This window comes from Euprymna scolopes, chromosome 11, assembly GCF_053919585.1.
Source record: "Euprymna scolopes isolate OS-2025 chromosome 11, ASM5391958v1, whole genome shotgun sequence".
Classification (NCBI taxonomy): Eukaryota; Metazoa; Mollusca; class Cephalopoda; order Sepiida; family Sepiolidae; genus Euprymna; species Euprymna scolopes.
Window position 1 is genome coordinate 39,465,874 of NC_136492.1, and position 20,647 is coordinate 39,486,520.

Genomic DNA, 20,647 nt, shown 5'->3' on the forward strand with positions numbered 1-20,647 from the left:
CTGACGAATCAAATAAATTCACGTTCTGCTACCAACCAATCAGAAACCAGAATAGCTTCATAAATATTAAACCTTTTCTGGAGCAATTTCACATGTTCTTTTCCCGGGTTTTGACACGGTAAGAATATTTTGTTCTGTGGAACTGTCTACTACAAACAAGTCACCTCCCAGGACTTGTGTGTAACAGCAAACCATCTGAAACTGTTCTGAAACTCAAAATGGCTTACACTTCTAGAATATATATTAAAAAAAACAGACAATCCATACCTACTAGAACATATGTATTAACTTTCAATACTCCCAAAGTCCCGAAAGAAATCAAGATTGGGTATACCAACGAAAAAGTAGAACCATATATACCAAGCCCATTAAGATGCTATAAATGCCAAAAATATGGGCATCACAGAGAAGCTTGTAGAGGACATGAAACATGCGGAAAATGTGGTTTAAGGGAACCCAACCACATAGAGAGCGAGTGCCCCAATGAGGCAAAATATTCAAATTGTCTGGAAAACCACCCAGCTTTCTCCAAAACTTGCAAAATCTTCAAAAAAGAAAAGGAAATTACAGAAATTGAATATAAAGAAAATATCTCCTTCCCTGAAGCGAGAAAAAGGGTTAACTCCAACAAAAACATAAACATCTATGCAGATATTACCAAAAACCCACCCCAAACCAACCAAATTGACTACCAAGAATTACTTAACAAATTGATCTCTGAACTCACAAATTTAATTGAAACCCTAAAAAAATAACAAAATGAAACCAACAAAAAACAAATACTAACATACTCAAAAACTCAACTAAATGACCAAAACCAAACACAAATTCCAAAGAATAAAAAAGAAACTCATCAACAAAAACCACAATTAAACTTACGTGAAAGATCTAAATCACGAACTAGAACAAAAACAGACCATAAATATACAGTATCAGAAGAAATGGAAACAAAACAGGAAAACACAAAACCTCCTCCCAAAATGTCAAACAAACCAAAAACAGAAATTCTATTAATTGAAAAAGAAAATAAGTATGAATTAATTGAAACAGTAAGTCAGGAAGAACATGTAAAACGGAGCAAATCCAAATGCCCCAGACCAAAACAAAAGAAAAAAACTCAGCAAAACCTGTCAAATGAAACCCAAACACAAACAAGAGACACACCTTCCACATCCAATGAGATGGAGACGTGAACCAAAAAAAATAAAAATAAAAAGATAAATAAATATGAACAATTCAACTACATAAAAATAAATAAATACCAACAATTCAACTACATAAAAAATACTGATCTCTGCGCTTCAGGTGGTACTTCCATTTTAGTCCGAAATGATATACCACACAGCCACTTAGAACTTAAAACTAACTTTCAAGCAATAGCAATTAAAGTCACTCTACATAAACAAATCTATATTTGTTCCATCTACATCCCCCCCAAACCAAAAATTAAAAGAGAATGAACTCCAAAATATCATAAGGCAACTACCCACACCCTTCATCCTACTTGGAGACTTTAACTCCCACAATATGGGGTAGCAACGAAATCAACCAGAAAGGCGAACTCCTGGAAAAACTCATTAACAATAATAATTTATGTATATTCAACAATCAAACCCCAACATACCTATGCCCAACCTCCGGCAAAAACTCAGCAATAGACCTGACTTTATGTGATCTGTCAATTCTAATGGACTTTTCATGGTCAACGTACAATGACACTTGTGGAAGCGACCACTTTCCTATAATACTTGAAAATTTAAAAGTCCCCCTGGAAGAAGAAACTAAAAAATGGAAACTAAAAACAGCAAACTGGGAAGAATACAAGAAATTATGCTCAAAACACCTCAATACAAATGAAAACATTCAAAACATTGAAAACTTTACCAACAAACTAACTACAATCGCCGAAAAATGTATCCCTTTCAAATCTACTCCATATAAACGCAACAAACCATGGTACACCAAAGAATGTCAAGAAGCCATCAAACTACGACGCAAAGCCTTAAGAAAATTCCAAACAGAACCTACCAAACAAAATTTAATCAACTTTAAATATCATAAAGCAATAGCCCGGAAAACTATTAAAGAAGCTAAAAGAACATCCTGGCAAAAATATGTAAGCGAGTTAAACCTCTCCACAAACCAAAAATCAGTCTGGAACATGCTAAGAAGCATGTCTGGGGAAAAAAACAATGAACCCCATTAAACATTTATCAGTAGACAACACACTAATTACAGAAAAAAAAAACAGATAGCAGACTCATTAGCTAAACAGTTTGCTAAGAACTCAAATCAAATCAACTCAAAATTCTAAAAAATAAAGTACAACACTGAAAAACATAAACTAAACTTATCCTCAGACAACCATGAAACATACAACGAATTAATCTCCCTCGAAGAATTAATCAACTCAATTAAAAAATCCCACAACACAGCAGTTGGCTCCGATAAGATTCACAACGAATTCTTAAAACAACTACCAGAAGAATCCATTAAGTGCCTTCTAAATGTCCTCAACAATATATGGGAAAACAATCTATTCCCAGAAATATGGAAAGAAATGATAATCATCCCAATACCAAAAACTGGAAAAGACTCTTCCAACCCCCAGAATTATAGACCCATCGCCTTAACAAGTTGCCTTTGTAAAACCCTGGAACGAATAGCCAACCAAAAAATTAATATGGCACCTAACAAATATACAAACAGGATTTCGCAAAAAAAGAGGCACAATCGATCAAATAACTAGACTAGAAACCCTTCATAAAAAAACAACACATGACAGCTATTTTTTTCGATATAGAGAAAGCATACGATACCACTTGGAGGTATGGTATCATAAAAAACATCCAAGACTTAGGCATAAGAGGACGATTGGCATTATTCATTAAAAACTTCCTTTGCACAAGAAACTTTAAAGTCAGAATAGGAACAACCTTATCAAACAACCAAAATTTAACAGAAGGCATACCTCAAGGAAGTATCCTATCCACAACATTATTTGCAATAAAAATCAATAAAATTATCCAAAACCTTACTCCTGCAATTGATAGCGCACTCTATGTCGATGACTTTGTCATCAGTTACAGATCCCACCACATCCATTCCCTGGAAAGGACCTTACAATTAAACAAATCGAATCAACAACTGGGCAATAAACAATGGATTCAGCTTCTCTAAATCTAAAACCCAATGTGTTCATTTCTGCCCTATTAGGAAAATACATAATGACCCAGTCCTTAAACTAGAAGGAAATATCATACCTGTAGTCAACCAATACAAATTCCTTGGAGTCATATTTGATAAAAAAATAAATTTTATACCATACATAAACTATCTAAGACGCAAATGCAATAACACCCTTCAACTCCTCAGAGTGGTTGTCCACACAAAGTGGGGAGAAATCAATAAACCCTTCACAAAATATACAAATACCTCATCCGCTCCCAATTAGACTACGCTTGCTTTATATACAGAGCAGCAAGAAAATCATATTTAAAAAAATTAGACCCAATCCACCACAGAAGCATAAGACTGATACTAGGAGCTTTCAGAACATCACCTGTAGAGAGCTTATTTGTAGAGGCAAACGAATATTCACCTCAAATTCGAACTGAAAAACTAGCTCTCCAATATTATCTAAAAAATCAAATCGACTCCATCAAACCCAGCCTACGAAAACATCTTCAACCCTAAATACAAATACTTATTCGAAAGTAATGAAAAAAACAATAAAACCATTTGGGCTAAGAATGGACTCTATACTCAAAGAAACCGAAATCATCACTACTAACATAACTATCTAATTCCAAACATCCTTCCATGGAAAATAAAAACTCCAAACGTAAACCTTAGCCTAAAAGAACTTCAAAAAGCAAAAACACACCCAAGCATATATCAAGAGGAAATTTATAACATTCTCAAAAAATACCCAAAACATCACCTTATATACACTGACGGATCTAAAGACAAAGAAAGAACAGCCTGCGCAGCGGTATCAAACATAAAAACCCTAAAGAAAGCACTACCATCAGAAAGTTTAATATTTTCAGCTGAAGCTTACGCCATAAATCTAGCTCTTGAAACCATCCACAGCAGCAGTTACCAAAAATTTATTATACTATCGGACTCACGATCAGTTCTAGAATCACTGAAAAATAAAAGATTGGAAAACCCCCTTATAGTAAAACTCATATGTAATCTAAACACTATGGCCAACAATAAAGAAATTCTCTTATGTTGGACCCCTGGCCACATAGGTGAAAAAGGTAATGAAAAAGCCGATAGAGCAGCAAAATCTGCCCTCATACTAACCCCAGATAATATAAAAATACCATTCAAAGACCTGAAGCCTAAAATAAATGAGTTTCTTCAAAATAAATGGTAACATGAATGGAATCAAAACACCTACAACAAACTATTTCAAATAAAAACCAAAGTAAACGAATACACCCCCACCCTTACAAAATCCAGGAAGGAAAAAGTTGTCCTATCCCACCTTCGTATAGGACACACCAACCTCACACACTCCTTTATTCTGAAAAAAGAACTACAACTAAAATGCAACACATACCAAACACCTCTTACAGTTATACACATCCTTATAGAATGCAAAGCACTAACTAACCTAAGAACGAACCTCCTCTTCAACGCTAATAATATGAAGAACCTATTCAAATACAGCGATGCAGAAAATATCTTAAAATTCCTAAAAGAACTGAAAATATATCAAAAGATTTAAAACAAGGAAACTCCATCCTGAGTGGTAGTACCTGTTAGGGTCCCAACTATGGGTTAAATAGAAGCCAACACAAAAAAACAAACATACTCTATTAAAAAAATGATTCTTCAAAATCACTGAATTTGGCATTAAATAACCTGAAAAGGGTTGATATGGCGTAAAACAAAAACAAAAAAAAACAAAACAAAACTTTTTTCTATTTATTTAAAAAGAAAATACAACTTTGTTATATATGGGTCGTCGAATTGCATTCATCTGCAAAAGATCTAGCTAATTTGCATATTCTTTTAAACAATCATTTTTATTAATTGCCTATTAGTTTTTTTCGGTTATCTTATGGGATGATAATCTTTATTTAACTATTATGTGTAATTATATTCATGCAGATATTCTACATGATTTATATTTGTGTAACCTCTTTCTATATATATTTATGTATGTGTATATATATTTGTTTAAAGAATTTTGCCTACCAAACTCCTCTGTCAGTTTTTGGTCTACAGGCATGAAACTTAATATATAGGGTATTAAAACCCATGCAAAAATTTATATTGGGTTTTAGACAGGGAAAATTGGTGCAAAAGTCTGAAAATTAAAAAAATGGAATTTGCCGGCATTACGAATATGCATGTATAATGTAATAAGCGAGTCATTTTAAAAAAAAATTTTTTTAACTTCAATCATTACTATATATAATATACGCCATCTGCATTAATCAAAATATCATATTTAAGTGTATTTTATGACCAGGCAATACCTTTTTTCTTTTTTATTCTTCTTCCTCTTCTACCTCCCCACTAGCTTCCTAACTCAAAACGCACCAAATAACAACATAACCTTTGCAAGGTTCAATCAATGAATAACTATTTAAAGATATAAACAACTGGAACTTTTTTCAAATTGCTGGATTCGACATTGAATAACCCAAAAAGAGTTAATATGTCAAAAAAAAATTTAGCCTAACAATAATTATTGATCTGTCGGTTAAGGCTGTAGAATTCATCGACTGTACCTCTGCTGAGGGTAAAAGCCCTTCAAAGAGGCCACCTGTTATGCCGTGGGTGGCAGCCTGTGATGTCTGGGGACGAGATCCTAGTGGCTGAGCAGCTGATGACAATGGAGATAAAAAGTCATTAATTGCAACACTCCACTTTGGTCCATTGCTTGGACTAGACAGGAGGTTGGAGAGGCCGGATCTGATCAATCGATTGGGTATGCCAGCTCTACTATATATAATCCATACTAAAACATAGAACTAACACTTCCAACCCCCAACCCATCACTAATACATGATTAAACTACCCAACTATATAGTAGAAAACCGTGGCTGAGGGTCAACCAGAACAGAAGACTCAAGCTAGACAACTGTCAAAGTAAACACCTGAAAGTGCCTCAGTACTTGGATTGAGCAAAGGATTGTCTGCAGGGGCTCAATGCTTCTTACGCTTCTGAGTATACTGTCCATGTAGCCCTGACATATTGAGGTGAATGGATTTCCCCCTGAACATGTCCCAATATTAGGGCTCCGAGTTGGGTGCAGAGCATGAACAATGAATAACAAAAAAAACAACCCTATGAATAAAAAAATCCAAGAAAAAATTTAAAGCAATAGACGATGTGATACCTCTTTCAAAATTCTTAGTGCTGGAATCAATAAAGAAGGAGACTACTAATTTAGATTACTAAGTTATCTCCTTTCAAAATTCAAAAAATAATATTGCAAAAATTTAACCCTAAATTAGTAAAGAAACTGTGATGGCACTTTATTGATTGAAGTGAATAAAAAAAGGACGTCGAATATATGTGAAAATCTTTGAAATATTCACATGAAATGCTAAATATGTTGAAAGGGGTGACAACAAGCCAAAAATTAACCCTGTGCTCAATAGAAGAGATAAAAACCACATTAAAAGACCACAGAGTTATTGAAGCAATTAAAAAAGAAGGCAAACAGATTGAAACAAGAATATATACTCACTTTCAATAGCTCAATAATATCTAAAGATTGATATACAGTGGAGAGAGTGGAACAACTAAGATGCTTCAAATGCTTGAAATTTGGGCACAGTCAAGATACATGTAGAGGAAACCCAACATGTGGAAGATGTAGGGAGAAAAAAACTTAACCATGAGACAAAAGACTGTACTAATTCAATTGTGTGAAGAGCGTAATATATGGAAAAAAGAAAAAGAGATTATGGAGGTGAAATATAGGAGAAATATTTCATTTCCAGAAGCCAAAAAAATTGTAGAAGGTTATATGGGAAGACAAACCTACACTCGTGTTGTTCAAACCCCCCAAATTCTAGATGATTATGAAAAAAAATACAAAGAACTTATTAATAAAATAATAAAACTTGAACCTGAAGATTGGTTAAAATTTTGTACAGAAATTAAAATGAGCCATGCCAAAAAACATTGAAACATATAAACAACCAGAACAGACAAGGAAAAATATTACACCCGCTATTCAACTCAAAAGATTAATCCAAAACACAGAAAGGTCTCTGAAACAAACTGAGCAAACCCTATCACAAGACTTGCCAAAACCCAAGGACAATCCAAGTGAACTAGCATGTTGGGTTTCCTCTACAAGCACTTGGAAACAAATGATGAAAACATGGTAACGTTCTGAGTGACACAAAACTGTGAAAACAAAAGAAATAAATAAGAAACTCTTCCTCACACTAAATAAGTTTGAGGGATTAGGAAATATGGACTAGGATGATCAAACTGAAGAACAAGAATCCCACCAAGATAAAAAATATCAAAAAGGAAGACACTCAAGAAAACAGACAAAAAGGAATATAATAAAGAGCACAAAAACAAAAGAAAAAGCAACCACTATCGACGTCAATCAAATAAAACGAGCAAAACTGAAAACATGATTGTAAATGACCAAATCTCCCAAACTAGTCCATATGAAACAAAAGAAAAACGCAATTCAGGAAAAATTAAAAGTTTAGGAACAGAATCCTTAAATATCCGGAATAATTTAAAAAAAAACTAAACAAAACAACAAAGATGACAAGTAATATAATCCAATGGAATTGTCATTGTTTAAAGGCAAACCTAAATGAACTCACCTTTCTACTCAATAAACTACCCCCAGTAGTAATCTGTCTCCAAGAAACTTTTATCAAATCAGATGACAACATAAAAATAAAAAACTACGACCAATATAACCATATACATGATACTGGACTCGGAGCTTCTGAAGGTACATCAGTTCTTATTAGAAATAAAAGTAAAATACAAAAACTGAATACAAAACTGCAGGCTACTGCAATAAAAGCAACATTTCACAAAGCTATCAACATTTGCTTGCTAGCATCACAAAAGCAGATTTGAGCAAACTAATATAACAACTTCCAAAGCCATACATCCTTATGGGAGATTTAAACAACCATACTGAGATATGGGGAAGTGAAAAAACAAGCAAAATGGGCACAACTATAGAAAACCTAGTAAATAACGAAAACCTATATCTGTTTAATGATAAGACACTTATTTATACTCAGGAACTGGTACATTTACATCAATTGACCTAACATTATGTGACCCAACACTTGCCTTGGATTACAAATAGAATGTACTAGAAGATTCATATGGAAGTGATCACTTCTCCCATTATACTTGAAAATAATGATTCAATGCCAGAAAACAAAATACCCCAATGGATCCTACAGAAGGCTGATTGGGAAAAATTCCAAAAGTTATGTTGGACTAAACTAACATTGGAAAATAATTCAAATCAAAATAACATATTTTACCAATACACTCTATAAGAGCTGAGGAATGCATTCCAAAAAGTTATACCTTCCCAAAACATAAGAAACCCTGGTTTGACGAAAAATGCAAAGCAGTGATCAGAACTCGTTGAGCTATGCAAAGGAAATTGAAAAAGAAAATTAAAAAAGAAACAACTAAAAAAAATCTTAATAAATATAAAAACAGTAGAGCTAAAGCTCGCAAAACCATTAAAGAATCTAAATGAACATCATGAAAAAACTATGTATCAAAAATAAATACAAATACAAAAAGTAAAAAGGTTTGAGACATGATCCAGAAAATTTCAGGGAAAAGTAACAGCAACCCTACTAAACATGTGACATATAATAACCAAAAACTTACTAGCAAGAAAAAAATGGTAAATTGTCTTGGTGAAATTTTTGCAAATAAACTCCTCCTCCAAAAACTCAAACAAAAAAGTTCAAATTAAGGAAAAAGCAGAAAAGGAAAAACTTCAGTTTCAAATAAATAATACGGAAAAATACAGCCATTCTCTAAAAACAAATTGAAAATATCCCTAAGTAAAGCTGTCGACCATGATCAAATCCACTATCAATTTATAAACAATTTCTTGATACATCTACAGACTACCTATTGCAAATATTCAATGATATTTGGAGAAAGGGCCAACATCCCTGAAATATGGAGGCAGGCCACAGTGATCTTTATACCTAAATCATCAAAAGACTCTACAAATCCTATGAATTACTGACCTATAGCACTCACTAGCTGTTTCCCAAAATAATGGAAAGAATGATTAACAGCAAATTAGTATGGTACCTTGAGATAAATAATCTGATTACAGATTATCAGTCAGGATTTAGGAACAAAAGAAGCCCCATGGACCACCTGATTCATTAGAGAAGCTGTTATCAGAAAAGGATACTTAACAGAAGTCTTTCGATATTGAAAAAGCTTACGACATAGCATGCCCAACACATTGTTTGGATTTAAAACCAACAGTATTAATGATAATTTGAATTTTTGTATAGCAGATGAATGGATTGTCATTGAGCAAGTAGAGATAAATAAATAGCGAAAATGTGACTTGACTGTGTCACGTTTGGTTGGAGTCATTTCAGTCCCCAGAATACCACATTTACTCCATTTTCATTTTGTTGACTTCAGATCATCACATGAAGGTTAAGTGAGATTTTTTTCTTGTTAGTGAATTGAAAGAATGACTATAACCCTAGAAGGGAGGAATTAGACCTACAGATTAACATTCAGTTGGTTACGCTGAGAAATAGTGTTTGAAAGAAAACAACCAAGTTATAGAGGGCTAATCACGCCAGAAATGGGTAAGGATTTCTGTTTGAGACTTGATATAAATTATAAGATGAAAGATCTTATTGCAATTGGTTGGCTCGGTGCACTGGAAAATGTGTATGTATGTATATGTGTTTGGGTGGTATGCCTTAAACCATTTGTTGATGCCTGTGGGAGAGAAAGGTTGGATTGCCCATTGATTGAAGATTTATTTTGAATATTTTGTGGTTGAGGCCAGATAGAAGCCTCTGACATTGGGATGACTGAATAATTCGGCAAGTTGCTGTGTTCGTTGAGAATTCTGATCAAAAAAAGAAAAAGAAAAAAACAGTTTAGTTGACTGACTAAATTTGAAAAAGAAAAATATAAAAATGGATATGTCGATAGGATCTGGCCTTTTCTTTTACCCAATGAGTTGTGAAAAACCTTGACATTGTTTTTTTTTTTTTTTTTTGAAATAGCAGATAGCTGGATAAGGTCGTGGGAGCAAATAGTGAAAGAATTCCCCAGTGTGTAAGAAGAAATCAAGTAACCACAAACCACTAACAATGACACAATTTTGTATAATACTGTAGTCCTAGTTTTTCTCTTTTAAGTGATAATTGGGGGTTCATATGTCTCTACATATAAAGTTTCCACTGGGGAGGTGGGGGAAGGCTCCTAAAGCCAATATTAGCCCTTGGCGATATATTATGTCTAATTCCTTTATGTAAGACTTTCTTGCAGATCGATAAATATAGCATCCATAATCCAGCTTTGCTCTGATAAGGGATGTGTATAATTTAATTATTGTGTCTTTGTCTGCACACCAGTCTAAGTGTACTACTACTTTTAAGAGTTGGATGGCTTTGTTGCATTTTTGTTTGAGGTATTTAATATGAGGAATGAATGTTAGCTTTTTATGAAAAATAATGCCTAAATACTTATATTGATCAACTATAGGTATTATTTCATTGTCCAGTTTCAATATTGTTTCATAGCACATTTGTAACCCTATGTCCTCTGAGCTGCATTTATGGCAATCCTGGTTCATGGGACCATATTTGTGATATACCCCTGGCCATGTTCGTCGATTCCAGCTCATAGGACCATAGATGCAACCCAGCAGGGCTACACTCTTAGTTTTGTCTAGTGGTGGACCCCTCAAAATGTAACCAGATGCTTACTGGTTACTGGAAAATACTGTTCTGATGCTTCGGGCACGCAAAACGTGCATGACCCTAAGTCTGTGTGGCAACACTGTTTACTTCGGCCATCGCTTTGAGTTTGTGCTGAATCTAGTCTGTGTTTTCCATCATCTGGCGTTAGGGTATATCTGAAATGTACTACATCCTCACTCAGGCTGACATTCGATAAGTAAAGAAAGACTCAAGGCCATTTTCTTATAAACAAATAAAATAAACAAATAAAATATTCTTGAAGGTCCACTTGTGTAGAGTTGAGTTTTTTGGTTTTTAACAGCTTTCTTATGCAGGTTGTTACAATTAGGTTTGTTTAGACAATCTCCGAACTAGGAACAAGAGCTTTCCAACTTAGCTTTTCTGGGGGTTTCTGGCCCTTGGGCGATGCATTCTCTTCAATGCCAGTCAACCAAATCCCTTATTTCTAAAAACACAATAGTTTTTATCAAACGTAATTTCCAGCCACCTACCTTTTGAGAACAATCAAATTCTATAACATGAAAAATTCCAAATAAATACCCCAAACACTCAACAATTTATACAGACAGTTCAAAAGATGAAAATAACATTGGATGTGCAGCCATACACAATAAAACAATCCTAATCAAAAGATTACCAGACAAAGCACCGATCTACAGTGCCGAAGTATCAGCCATTGGTATGGCACTTGACCTTCTAAAATCTAAAGATAAAGAATTTATTATCTGTTCAGATGCCAGATCAATACTTGTAACACTAGAAAACAGGAAACTGGCGAACCCTGTAATCACCAAAACCCTAAATAGAATTGATGATATTTCCAAAAATAAAAATGTATTTTTTTGTTGGTTACCCAGTCATATCAACATAAATGGTAATCATAGAGCTGACAAAGCAGTAAAAGCAGCATTAAGATTAACATAAACTGAAGATAGATCCCTCATACTGATTTAAAGCTATTAATAAATATATTAGAAATACATGGCAAGAGTCATGGAGTTCCTGTACTAAAAACAAACTGTACCAAAGCAAGGAAAACGGACACCAAGCAAAAAAATGACCAGAAAGGAGGAAGTTTTAATAACAAGACTCTGAATAGGTCATACCTCTATAACACTCCTGCCTACTCAAAAATACTCTGCCAAGAGCCATACACAGTCAATCATATACTGACAAGACGTGAAGACCTGAAAATAAACTGCCTAAATCTATATAGTGAAAAAACTTTGAAGGACATATTCACTCATATTGACCCAACTACCCTCCTCAAATATCTGAAGATAACAGGGTTACTCAACAAAATTTTTAAAAAAATGTACCTTATTGAACTATATAAACATAAACACTGAACACCTGGATATCTGGATGCATAAAACTTATAATTTATAATGTATATAATTATATAACCAAAATTGTTTTAAAAAAAAAAAAGACTTTGGCATTAAATGACCACTAAGGTTGATATGCCATAAAACCAACAAATAACGTTTAAATTCATATGAACATATCTCAGCTCAAACAAAAATTTATTGATCAAAATAAGCACCATCAGAATCAACACAAAATAAATGTATTTATACTAGTAATGTAAAAATCTTGTGTTCTGGTGGTGATAAAGTCACTGAAGACGTTTTTGATATCGCTTTTTGAAGCATTTCTCTTGAAGAAAATTGTTGAGATGCTTTAAAGGTGGGAGCCGGTAGGTGAGACAGTTTCGTAGCTCATTTTGTTCAATTTATGCAGGGTCGGTTTAGCAATGTATGATCAAGCACTGTTGTGAAGGAGAATTGGACCTTTTGTCTTGACTAATGCTGAGTGTTGTTGTTGAAGTTTCTGATGCATTTCATCCATTTGTTGACAGTATCTTTCTGCCATAATGGTTTCACCTACATTAAAAAAAAACTAATGGATGAGACCGGTCGCAGACCACCAAACAATCAGCGTGACCTTCTTTTTGTTCAACTCTGGCTTCGGGAAGTGTTGTGGAGCTTCGTCGGTGTCTAACCACCATCGCCAGTTGTTATATAGAACCCACTTTTCATCACAAGACACAAACTGGTCAAGAAACAGGTCATTCTTGTTGCATAAAAACAGGGAAGATGACCCTTCATAACGGCGTTTCTTTTTGTTGTTGTTCAATTTATGAGGCACCCATTTATCAAGTTTTTTTTTGTCTTTTTGGTCTCTTGGTCTTAAGTACGCAGCTTCATGTTGCTACTTGACATAACATCACTTGGAGAAGTAGGTGCACAATTCCTCATAAAAATAGTATAGGTATCCATACTGACGAGATATTTGGGCTGCAAATACTATGTAATATTGAATATTTGGTCAGGGTTTTCTTCTAGAAAAAAGTAAACTCCTGCCAGGTTGTCCTGACAAACTCCTGTCCAGAGAGACCTTAGACACTCTAGTATAGTGTGTAGTAGGTGTTAAAGTTCTCTTCTTTAGGGACAGTATGTAATGCTACATGTTTTCAAAGATGAAAATGAATAAGAAATTGTTACTTTGATGTTTTTATTAAAGACAGAACTGAATGCCACTTGAGTAAGATGAGTTTATAAAATGATCCAACAGTTATTTCACTGGAATACAATTTCAAATCATTGATATCAATAGAATGAAGAAAATAGTCTTAAATATTTATTTTTATTGAATATTTCTTTTAGCTATGCTTGTACTTTTTTTTTCTTTGTTCGACATCTGTCTAAATCTTGTTTTGGCTTGTATGCAAGCATTTTTATTGCCAACTTTTAAATCTGTAGAGAAATCGGTTATCAACCACAAAATAAACTGATAGCTCTTGGTTGATTTTGCTTGAAATGTTATTGCTTGGAAACTTTTCATGGATTTCACTTGCTATGAAAAGGTGTTGTGATTAATCATAATTTATAGATTTGTTTTTCCAAGTTGTCTATAAATTGCTTTTTTTTATTTATTTTATTTCAGTAAGTTTTAAGAGACCAAGAGGCTCCCTCCTGGAGCGAACACTTGATTCTGTTATGATTTAAATTTATATCTGAGGGCTCTTTTAAGAATAGATACTGTTCCGTTTATGGCTGCTATCTGTATTTCATTACAGCTTGGTCTTCCAGGGATTACTTCTAAGTATTTCTGAAGATTCATTTTATTAAGCCAGTTGCTCCAATCACAACCAGTATAATGTTTATTTCTTTCAGAGTCCATGTCGTTTTTAGATCATTTTTTAGGTTCTGATATTTTGTTATCTTTTCCTGTTCAGCTCTGTTAAGGCCGAAATCATTTGGGACTGTGACATCGATAATGAGTGCAGTTCTTTCAGGCTTGTTCCATATAACAATATCTGGTTTGATGGCCTTGTCTTTTATGTATCTGCCCGCCTGTATGTCTTTGTCATAGAACACGGTCACATTTCTGTTTGGTGGTTCATGTTCCCAGATGTTCGGCGATCTGTCAAGTTGCATCTCTCTACAGATCTTCCAATGGAGGTACTTGCATACTTTGTTGTGATGAGCAATGTAATGGCCATCTGCCAATAAGAGCTAGTGTTTTGGTTCATGTTAGTATTTAAAAGTCTCACAAATAATGATGTTTCAATAAAACCTTTTTTGCTTAGTCAACAGTTGGTCTATAATTAACCTGGTTACTAGTTTTAAAAGACTGCACAACCTGTTCAGCAATGATGGAAGTTGCAGTTTTGATCTTTTCAGCTCGTGTGCTTTCATAAGGGCCTAACTTTAAGCCATTTAATAAGTGTTCAATGCTTTAAAGTCATTGAACATAACTTTATGGTGTCATCTGCTGAAAGAATTAAACTCGCTTTGCAAGTTAGTCACTTTATACAAAATGTTAGCATAACTGAATCTAGAATTTTACTTTCTCTGAAAACTGAATAATTTCATTGACTCCATTATACAAAAGTTTACAAAATTTACATCTTTGACATTCTATTAGATGTTTCAAATACTTTTGTATCATTTAGTGAATCTTCATCAATAGAACGATTCTTTACTTGTTCATGTCAGATGAGAAATGTTATATTCAACTAGATTTAAGATTTCTATATCTACTACTACTCTTGATTTATAGACATCTTGATTTTGAATATTTTTTCACTTGGCTCTTGAAATGGAATAGGGACAAGTTAAATGATTGATAAAATTATCTTCCATACTGCAGACAAAATTCAACCATAGCTCTGTATATTTATGCAGCAATAATTCACTTTCTGATCCATTGTAAATCTTGAGTAATTCGTAATTATATTCTTAGTATCACCCGTAATGAGGATTGAACCTTCAAACTATAGAAGACTTATTGTTACTTAGCTGTTAAGTCCAAATAATGCAAAGAATGGGAATGTCGTCATTATAATAATTTGGTTCATTTTAAACTGTTTTAAGTCTGATCTATAAAATATTTTATAAAGAATTTGTAATGAAAATAAAATAGAAAATTTATAAGAATCAAATAATTTACATTTTTCGAGCAGATCATCTATATTTACAATATGTAAATCACTTAATAGAAATTGAGAAAATGACAAGTTATTTTAAAAATGTACATCCATGTTTGTAACATTAATGGAGGCAGAAATGATTTTTCTTCCTCTCTAAATCTGCATGTAAATAATTCAAATCCGTTAAAATCTCTTTATAAGAAATACAATTTTACAAACATGAATCTTTTTATTAAGTGGTTCAAAGACATTATTTGCTCAATTTTAATTGTTTTAATTTTTTCAGCTTGAGGGAGACATAGGAGCTGTGTTTGGGTTAGGATTCCCTCCTTTCTTAGGTGGTAAGTTATTTTATAATTATAAAAACTAATTCTCTATTCTTTGTAACTCTCTGGTCTGAGTAGAATTAAGAAATACTAGTAAACTATGAAAATTCTACAACTTTATAAATTCATTGATATTTAAGACTGTCATAAAGTTAAAACAATACAATGTTGAATTTAAATGATCATAGCATCCCTAATCATCATCATCATCAATCATCTCTAATAACATTTACAGCAAAACAAGAGAATAGTCAATAGCAGACTAATATTTAGAGAACATAAACTGCAAAACAATGAGCTACTAAAGTACTAATTGAGAATCCATCCGAGGTAACATCAAAGATACCCCATAAAGTAATACATTTGCTCTTCCTGCTGATCAGTGTACAAGTGACCTAATGGGTCAAATAAGGTATAGAAGCATGTCTGCAGAAATTCTATAGCTGCATTCTCCATTTGTTCACTTCAACTTGTGCATAAGCGAAATGCATTTTGCAGATTAAATCACCACAAGTCAAATATAAATAGACAACATTTTATAGCATTGGGAAATCAAGAGATGGTACATGAAAATGACCAGAATATGCATTGAGTTGCAGAAATGAGGAACTTATAATTTCTGGAAAATCTATTATAATGTGGTGAATAGTGGGCAGTCAATAACATAAAGAACCTTGACACCTCTAACTCATATGATCGTCATCTTATCCCTTCTATAATTATAAGAAATGCTCTGCTGAGTTAGCTCCTTGTTCTCTCCAAACTCTACAACAAATGCCTTGCAGAATCTTACTTCCCTGATAGCTAGAAAATTATCTCTGTTGTATCGGTGTTCAAAACTCAAAGAACTGACCTACCCCACCCTCATAATATCACCACATCAGTCCCGTCCTCATGAAAATGTTTTGAATCATGAATCGATCTAGTAATAGTCTACAACTTTGTTAATGCTGAACTGATTTCTGACCACAGTATGGATTTGGGCAATTCTATTTTACTACAGATATCCTAACAGTTACCTTGGAATGCATTCACTATTAACTAGACAGCTAAAATGTATGGCATAATCACATTGACATACCGATTCTTGTCAGATCACCAAAGTTAAGCAATGTTGAGCCTGGCTAGTCCCAGATGGGTGACAATTTGGGAATTTTAGGCGCTGTATGTGCTCTCCACTTATCTCGGCATTGTTTCCTGTCGTCTGTAACCTACACTTACCACTGGTATTTAACAACGCCAACTAAAGAGAGGTGCAGTTGGAGATTGTGCAACTCGTGCCACAAAAATTTCATGCGCAGGCACTCTTACAGTGGGTATCCATAGTCTGTCAAGACTGAAGGAAGCCACTACCAGACAGGTAAAGCTGAAATGATAGCGCTTGACATATCCAAAGCTTTTGATAAGGTCTGACATGATGGTCTTCTCACAAAAATTAATGCATATGGTATTATTGAACCAATATTAAATGTAATCAGATCCTTCTTAGCCAAAAGAAAGATCCAAGTTGTATAAATAGCTGTACTTATAAGCAACATAGCATTAATGCAGGTGTGTTCTAGTTGTTGATCTTTAGATGTTCCTGATATTCATAAATGGCCTTTCTGATTCATTTGTGTTTAAGATGAGTATATTTGCTGATGATACCATACTCTATTCTCGACATGTGGGCAAAGTGAATGCACACTTATCAAGGCAATGACTAAATTCTTAGAAAAATACCTCCAGTTTATAATGGAATGGGATGCAAGTGGATGGTAACATTTAATGCTACTAAGACAATTCACCTTTCTTTTAACAACTGTAAGAAACTTTGACTGGTTACTATGGCTAATAGCACCTTATCTAAAAACCCATCATTCAAACTCCTTGGCCAAAAATTCCCAGCTGACATGAATTAGAACAAATACATAGAACAAATACATAGAACAAATACATAGAACAAGATTGTTACAAAGAAAGTGGATTCCCTCTACCATGCTAAAAACTTCTCACACTTGCCAGTACCATATACCATTCACTTATGCATATTTGTGTCATATCTGAGCAACTTCACCATCTCAAACATTAAAAGAAAGAGTTGTTAATCTGTGACTGAAGAAAGAGTTGTTAATCAGGGGCTGAAGCTTGTAGATAGTGTAGGACATAAGTCCTACACTATCTACAAGCTTCAGCCCCTGTTTCATCCTTGTAATGTTGCATTTGCCACAGTTCTTGTTCTTCATTCACTAATGCATCTGTGTGTGCGCGTGTGTGTGTGTGTATATATATATATATATATATATATATATATATATATATATATATACACACACAAGCTCTACTTTGTATTGAACATTTTTGAAAAACTATTAGTTCTAAGTTCATCATTTTATCAATATATTTGAACTTATATAAATGAAATATTTTACTTTGATGTCTTTTGTGTACTGACAGCACTAATTACCACTTATCTACTCAAATAAGAGAATCCACCAATTACATTATGAAATGCTTTCTTAATTTTTGTTAAACTTGTTAACTTTTTGTTAAACTTCCGAAGTTTCAATTTCTAACATATTGCTTTAAATTGCCTATTGTATGCTTTGCAGTTATTTGCCAACTTCATATAATTCCATCTTCACAATTGAACGTAGATTTTCAATCAGATTCAATTAGGAATTTGTGGTGCTCTATTCATTGTCTTATACCCTGTAAACCTGTTAAAGAAATGTACGAGTAACCTTGGATACAAGAAAATGAGTATCATCTATATATCTATAAAAGTGAACGTGTCTGTCTGTCTGTGTACATTTCCCTACGCAATAACTCTGTCAATTTTTAGTCTATAGACTCGAAATTTGAAATACCGGGTACTGAGATTTGGGAAAATCGATGTGACGGGTGTCAGCCAGAAATTTGGCTGTTAAGGGGTCAAATTTCAACGATTTGACCTTTAAGAACTCTACCAAACTCCTCCAACAATTTTGGGTCTAGACACTTGAAATTTTAGATATAGGTTCCTTGAACCTGGATCTAACTTAATAAAGTAATTTGAGCCCGAAACTATAAATTTTAAGGGGTCATAATAGGGGTCAAATTTAAAAAAAAAATTGACGTCTGCGGTCTATACCAAATTACTCACACAATTTCTCGTCTAAACATTTGAAATTTTACATAAAGTGTATTCAGAGATAGGGCAAGCTTTTTTATCAGTTTGGGTCGAAAATTTTTAGTTACCAATATATAAATGTATGTATGTATGTCTGTTTGCATGTCTGCCTTAAACTTTCAATAGAGGCGACGGATTTTTTCAAGATCAGTATCGTTTTAAAGTTCGATATTTCATACGACAAATATCGAAAAATTGTCTAAAAACATTAATATCTTCCCCTTCAACTAGGCACTTTTCTATGGGGGGGGGTCACTTTTTTCGCGCCGATATTTTTGAAAGTTAATCTCCTTTATATTATCTAGCCTTAATTTTTAAAAATGTCGCTTCCGTTTTGGCGGTGGTCGTAACAGCATAAACGTTAGGTTTTACCCCGTTCTTTTCCTCCTTTGCGGTACGGGTTCGAGCCTGCCTTCCTACTACCACTTTTTTTTTTTTTTTGCTCAGCATACACATCCAAACACCCAGGCAACGCCGGGCGCCCATGCTAGTCATATATAAACACTTTATTTCAAAATATATATTTTCCACAAAATCGCAATGGTTAGCCCTGTTCTATTAAACTACTTCAATTTTGAATGCTTGACTAATGATTAGGTATCATGTTGATACCTTTTGGCTGCCCACCCAACAGGTCAATCAAATGTCAGCCAAGATTGACCATGAGAATTACTTTCGAAAACTCAGTAAGTAAAATAATTTCTAAAGTAATTTGATTAACTGATTTTTTTTATAGATCCAAATTTGCAGGGTATTTTCAATTCAGAAGAAAACATAGAAGAAAGTGGTTGACCTGTAGGAAAGAGGGTTAAAGACTTGGCTAGAAATAGTTTACTTTAGAAGTCAATTTCTCAAAGTCGTCCAATGCATTTGTGACATGTAAAACTGATGATTTATATCTTTTTTGTCTATACATTGTAGTGGATTCAAAGATCAACTGTTGTTTTGTTATCACTCTCTTGAGTTTATGTTTATGTTGAAGAGAAAAGTTTAAAATTTTTTTCTTTTGCTTCTCAATTATTTTAAATTATTTAGGTTTTCAACAGCTATTTTTCAAAAATCTCTGAAGTTCTTGAAGTTTATGGATTTGTGTGATAACTTGAGACAGGAGAAGATTTGGTCAATCGTTTTAAACTTGTTCAACTTTTATAATTTATGTTTTACTTTACAGTGATTTTTTTTTTTTTTCCTCATTGTTTCCTATATTATGTGTTTATTATTTTAACAGGACCATTTCGTTACCTTGACCTCCACGGTGCAGCCCAATTGGTAGAAAGGATGTCTAAATTCGAGCAACATTATGGGGAACATTTTACTCCATGCCAACTTCTGCTTGACCATGCAAAAGACTCCAACAAATTATTTTATTCTAAATAATCATATTAGAATTTGTTTTTCAAACTATGAACAAATATTGTTCCAATCAAAATTAATTTAATGGAATCATTTTTCCAGTGTGAAAATTCATAAAAATAAAATATTTTTAGATTATGATTTGGTTATTGAAGTTTTTATTTTTATAAAAACTAACAATTTTAAGAAAAATAAACAATTTGTTTTATATTCTTTAGTTGTATATGCTTTTTACTCCCCCCCCCACTTTTATACTGCCATTTCACCCCAAATAAGGCACAGTGCCGCTAACATAACGAGAGAGTAGTGGCAGATACACCAGCAACAATACTCCATGCATGGGCGAATAGTGACTTTGTAGAGGTATGCGATACTCTCAGGTGTGAGTAACCTATATGTTTTATGGTAGAGAGAGAC

General features: G+C 33.5%; 1 protein-coding gene across 1 annotated transcript in view; it reads left to right on the forward strand.

Moving 5' to 3' along the window:
• Window positions 1–20,368, forward strand: part of LOC145288128 (uncharacterized) — a 361,708-nt gene extending 341,340 nt beyond the window's left edge. The window contains exons 48-49 of the mRNA XM_080136193.1: window positions 15,687–15,741; window positions 20,106–20,368. Of these exons, the coding sequence (XP_079992319.1) occupies window positions 15,687–15,741; window positions 20,106–20,254 (204 nt within the window). The 3' untranslated portion in view covers window positions 20,255–20,368. The remainder of the gene's footprint in view (window positions 1–15,686; window positions 15,742–20,105) is intronic.
• The last annotated feature ends 279 nt before the right edge of the window (window positions 20,369–20,647 follow it).